General features: G+C 45.9%; 1 protein-coding gene across 2 annotated transcripts in view; it reads left to right on the top strand.

Moving 5' to 3' along the window:
* Cyt-b5-r (Cytochrome b5-related) overlaps positions 1-5000 on the top strand; it is a 59589-nt gene that overhangs the window by 27058 nt on the left and 27531 nt on the right. The window contains exon 1 of one of the 2 annotated variants that reach the window (XM_069311133.1): positions 1888-1923. The exons of the other annotated variant lie outside the window; for it this stretch is intronic. Coding sequence (XP_069167234.1) covers positions 1903-1923 — 21 coding nt within the window. The 5' untranslated portion in view covers positions 1888-1902. Of the gene's footprint in view, positions 1-1887; positions 1924-5000 lie in introns of those variants that run through there. 2 annotated transcript variants of the gene reach the window in all.

The following is a 5000-nucleotide window of genomic DNA, read 5'->3' as shown; positions in this document are numbered from 1 at the left end:
AGGCATTTTCTTATCTCCTCATAGTTTCCCTTTCGGTATGCTAACCTTTTGGTTTCGGTATCCCTTCTCGAGTTCAATAACCCTTCTTCAATCAGGTACTCAAACACCAATACACTGTGGTCGCTCATTCCTACTGGGTCCTCAAAACTGTGTGTGTGTGTGTGTGTGTGTGTGTGTGTGTGTGTGTGTGTGTGTGGACACATACATATATTTGTTTCACTTTGTGTGAGATGTGTTTTCCTATGTGTATATGTATGTGCTCACCTAAATGTACTTGGAAGGAGGAGGGTAAATAATTTAATGCAATGACTGCGGCTGAGAGCGCTGCCCACTCCGCTACACCCAGCCCTCTACACCAACACCCAGCCCTCTACACCAACACCCAGCCCTCTACACCAACACCCAGCCCTATACACCAACACCCAGCCCTCTACACCAACACCCAGCCCTCTACACCAACACCCAGCCCTCTACACCAACACCCAGCCCTCTACACCAACACCCAGCCCTCTACACCAACACCCAGCCCTCTACACCAACACCCAGCCCTCTACACCAACACCCAGCCCTCTACACCAACACCCAGCCCTCTACACCAACACCCAGCCCTCTACACCTCCCCGGGAACACTTAGCAAGTAGAGAAATACTGCTGAGAATTATACCCTCCTCAATATATTCCCTGAACTATATAAATTCTGACAAAAATTCAGCAAAACTTATTTCCCAGTTATTTCCCTAATAATATTATTTACCCATTGAGCTGTGAATCTAAGGCTGCTCCACTCCGTAAGGTCTGGTCAGCCTGGTGGCTCAACTCGTAGAAACAATGTAAACAAACAAATTGTTGTTTATAACATGATATACAATTTGCATGTAAATAAAAACATGTCCCTCGTTATCTGTCTAGACAGTAATGCCAGGAACAATGTGAAATGTCACAAGTCTAGCCAGCGCAGTGAGGTAATACGTTCGTAAGTCTTAGGCCCGGCGGCGCTGTCATATTTAGCTAAGTAATAGATAAGCTCAGTTAATATCATCAGTGAATCTGTGAGATATTATTAAAGTAATGAAGTGTAATACAGGTTACATATACCCACACACACACACACGTGTGTGTGTGTGTGTGTGTGTGTGTACTCACCTAGTTGTACTCACCTAGTTGTGTTTGCGGGGGTTGAGCTCTGGCTCTTTGGTCCCGCCTCTCAACCGTCAATCAACAGGTGTACAGATTCCTGAGCCTATCGGGCTCTGTCATATCTACACTTGAAACTGTGTATGGAGTCAGCCTCCACCACTGTGTGTGTGTGTGTGTGTGTGTGTGTGTGTGTGTGTGTGTGTGTGTGTGTGTGTGTGTGTGTGTGTGTGTGTGTGTGTGTGTGTACTCACCCAAAAACATGGATTAGGCTCGCTAAGATTACAATCATGAACTACCTCTGGCATATACTAGTGATAAGGTAAAGAATGTTTAAAAACCTCCTTAGAAAAGAATTGTGTCAATATCTAAAAATGTTAAAAACATAGATAAGATTATTATCTGTGTGAGCCAGAATGTTTAAGACGCCCCAGTACACAAGGGCAGCCCACCCACTTGCTGACAATACCTTATATACCTGATGATATATGTATGGTTTCCTAGGGTACCTGGGCTGCCATTCGTACCCCATGAGTCCTTTCGTACAGATATGTATTGTCAACAAGTAGATGTGTTGCCCTTGGGTACTGGTGTCCTGGGGTACTGGTGCCCTTGGGTACTGGTACCCTTGGGTACTGGTGCCCTTGGGTACTGGTGTCCTTGGGTACTGGTGCCCTTAGTGATGGCCACCTAGCGGCCAGCAATAACAATTCCTTACCGCGCTGCAGGTGAAGAATCACTCACTCCCAGTGGCTTTGAGTCTTCATAATGCTTCACAGGCAGGTCAAGGTGAGAGCGTATACTCCCACGTTACCCTGGGAGAGTGACCTGTTAACCGTGTGACTGCTACCCTTCACACCACCTGGGATGGATTGGTCGTCGCCACATCCGTGTCGACCACCAATTCTAATGCTCCACGACAAATGTCTTGGCATTACCGTCGTGTTCCAGCGGCCTCCTTACCTTGATGCTCACAACATAGCGGGTAATAACAGTCTAATTGGATCTGTAAATCACGAAGCTATTACTGCTCTGGCCACAGGGTTTATCACTAAGGTGGCCAGTTGCGAAGCCTGTGCATCTTTCTTGAATTAAACGGTTTGTGAGCTCTGAAACGCCACGAGGTTGTTTTATAACAATAATATCTTTGGATTGTGAAGTGGTAAATCTTATGAACTGTTTAATACAGAACAGGAGCCATGATCGAGGAAAGATGTAGAGGTTTCGCAAATAGACAAGTAAATGATGAAGTGGTCGGTAAAGTGATTGTCTCGTGGTTTTTTAATTCCCAGTTCGATCCTCGATGCTCCAACTGAATTAAATATCTGCGTTTCTTTTGTTTACCAAAGATAATGCTGACACAATATGGTAGTAATTCCGTTTTCTGTGACAATGAGTATGAAGAATTAATGATTGTAAAGTGCACAGTCGTGTTGCACTCTGCTCTACAGTCTCAACAACAGTCAACACTTCACGTAATGCAGATATTAAGGCACAATAGCGAACTGAACCTTAGATGATAAGACAATACATAGAAACGATAAGGGGAAAATAGCTGTTATGGGGGCTTCTGTGCTCAATTTGAACGGGGTTATCTTGAGGTTATCTTGAGATGATTTTTGGGCTTTAGTGTCCCCGCGGCCCGGTCCTCGACCAGGCCTCCACCCCCAGAAAGCAGCCCGTGACAGCTGACTAACACCCAGGTACCTATTTTACTGCTAGGTAACAGGGGCATAGGGGTATAGTTAGGTCTTGCACAAAGCGTTAACACCACAACCTGTCCTCCTATAAACGTCGTTTTTCGCTCGTATGCGTTACCTAAGACCGTTGTCGTACTACAAAATGGAAGCGGCTGGCGAAAGTGACGTAGTGTCCCGTTTTCTGTTTTGGGTCCTCTGGTAGGTTAGGAGAGGACACTTTAAATAGACCGTTTTCTTGGCGTTGGGAAACCTTAGGAGGACGGACTGAACGCCAAGCTCGTTTTCTGAGTGTCAAAACCATATATATCATTAGGTTAGGTTAAGTTAATTTAGGTAAGGTTAGGTTAGGTTAGGTTAATATAGGTAAGGTTAGATTAGGTTAGGTTAGGTATAATATACGTAAGGTTAGGTTAGGTTAGGTTTGGTTAATATACGTAAGGTTAGGTTAGGTTAGGTTAGGTTTGGTTAATATACGTAAGGTTAGGTTAGGTTAGGTTAAGTTAGGTAAGGTTAGGTTAGGTTAAGTTAGATAAGGTTAGGTTAAGTTAGGTTTGGTTAATATAGGTAAGGTTTGGTTAGGTTAAGTACCTAGATTAGTTAGATTATGTTAGGTTAGGTTAGGTTAAGTTAGGTAAAGTTAGATTAGGTAAGTTTCTATTCGATAATCGACCTGTCTTGTGTTCAACGATATGTGTTTAATTTATTTTATGATTCATACTTTTCTTCAGGTAGAACTAAAGTATTTAATATTTCAAGTGAATGTGTCTGCTGGAGACACTGAACAGCTTCGAGGAGGAAGGAAAATAGAAGGAAATAACCAAAATAAATACAAGAATCCCATAAGGCGTCCCTATAGGGATATCGAATAATAATATCAACAATTTTATGACAAGATACAAAAGAAGAAAACGGAATAGAATAAGATAGGATAAACTATAATAATCTTTACATAAAGTTGATCAAATGCGCCACAGCCAAGGAAAACGGTCCAAGTCCGCAGTAAAGGACAGATAAAATATAATGTTGAGTAAAGAGCTCAGATGTGGAGTGGAACGAGGTAGTTGTGGTGATGAGGGACCTGGAGGTGGTGATGAGGGACCTGGAGGTGGTGATGATAATGGTTGTTGTGGTGATGAGGGACCTGGAGGTGGTGATGAGGGACCTGGAGGTGGTGATGATAATGGTTGTTGTGGTGATGAGGGACCTGGAGGTGGTGGTGAGGGCCCTGGAGGTGGTGATGATAATGGTTGTTGTGGTGATGAGGGACCTGGAGGTGGTGGTGAGGGCCCTGGAGGTGGTGATGATAATGGTTGTTGTGGTGATGAGGGACCTGGAGGTGGTGATGAGGGACCTGGAGGTGGTGATGAGGGTCCTGGAGGTGGTGGTGAGGGACCTGGAGGTGGTGGTGAGGGACCTGGAGGTGGTGATGATAATGGTTGTTGTGGTGATGAGGGACCTGGAGGTGGTGATGAGGGACCTGGAGGTGGTGATGAGGGACCTAGAGGTGGTGATGATAATGGTTGTTGTGGTGATGAGGGACCTGGAGGTGGTGATGATAATGGTTGTTGTGGTGATGAGGGACCTGGAGGTGGTGATGATAATGGTTGTTGTGGTGATGAGGGACCTGGAGGTGGTGATGATAATGGTTGTTGTGGTGATGAGGGACCTGGAGGTGGTGATGAGGGACCTGGAGGTGGTGATGAGGGACCTGGAGGTGGTGGTGAGGGACCTGGAGGTGGTGGTGAGGGACCTGGAGGTGGTGGTGAGGGACCTGGAGGTGGTGATGAGGGACCTGGAGGTGGTGGTGAGGGACCTGGAGGTGGTGATGAGGGACCTGGAGGTGGTGGTGAGGGACCTGGAGGTGGTGGTGAGGGACCTGGAGGTGGTGGTGAGGGACCTGGAGGTGGTGATGAGGGACCTGGAGGTGGTGGTGAGGGACCTGGAGGTGGTGGTGAGGGACCTGGAGGTGGTGGTGAGGGACCTGGAGGTGGTGATGATGATAATGGTTGTTGTGGTGATGAGGTAGGTATATATATATTTTTTTTTTTGAGATATATACAAGAGTTGTTACATTCTTGTAGAGCCACTAGTACGCGTAGTGTTTCGGGCAAGTCCCTGGAATACGATCCCCGCCGCGAAGAATCCTTGTTACAACCAAGTACACAT

Source organism: Procambarus clarkii, chromosome 69, assembly GCF_040958095.1.
Source record: "Procambarus clarkii isolate CNS0578487 chromosome 69, FALCON_Pclarkii_2.0, whole genome shotgun sequence".
In the NCBI taxonomy this organism is placed as follows: Eukaryota; Metazoa; Arthropoda; class Malacostraca; order Decapoda; family Cambaridae; genus Procambarus; species Procambarus clarkii.
The sequence above is the reverse complement of the archived record's forward strand: the minus strand, read 5'-3'. Positions and strand labels throughout refer to the sequence as shown.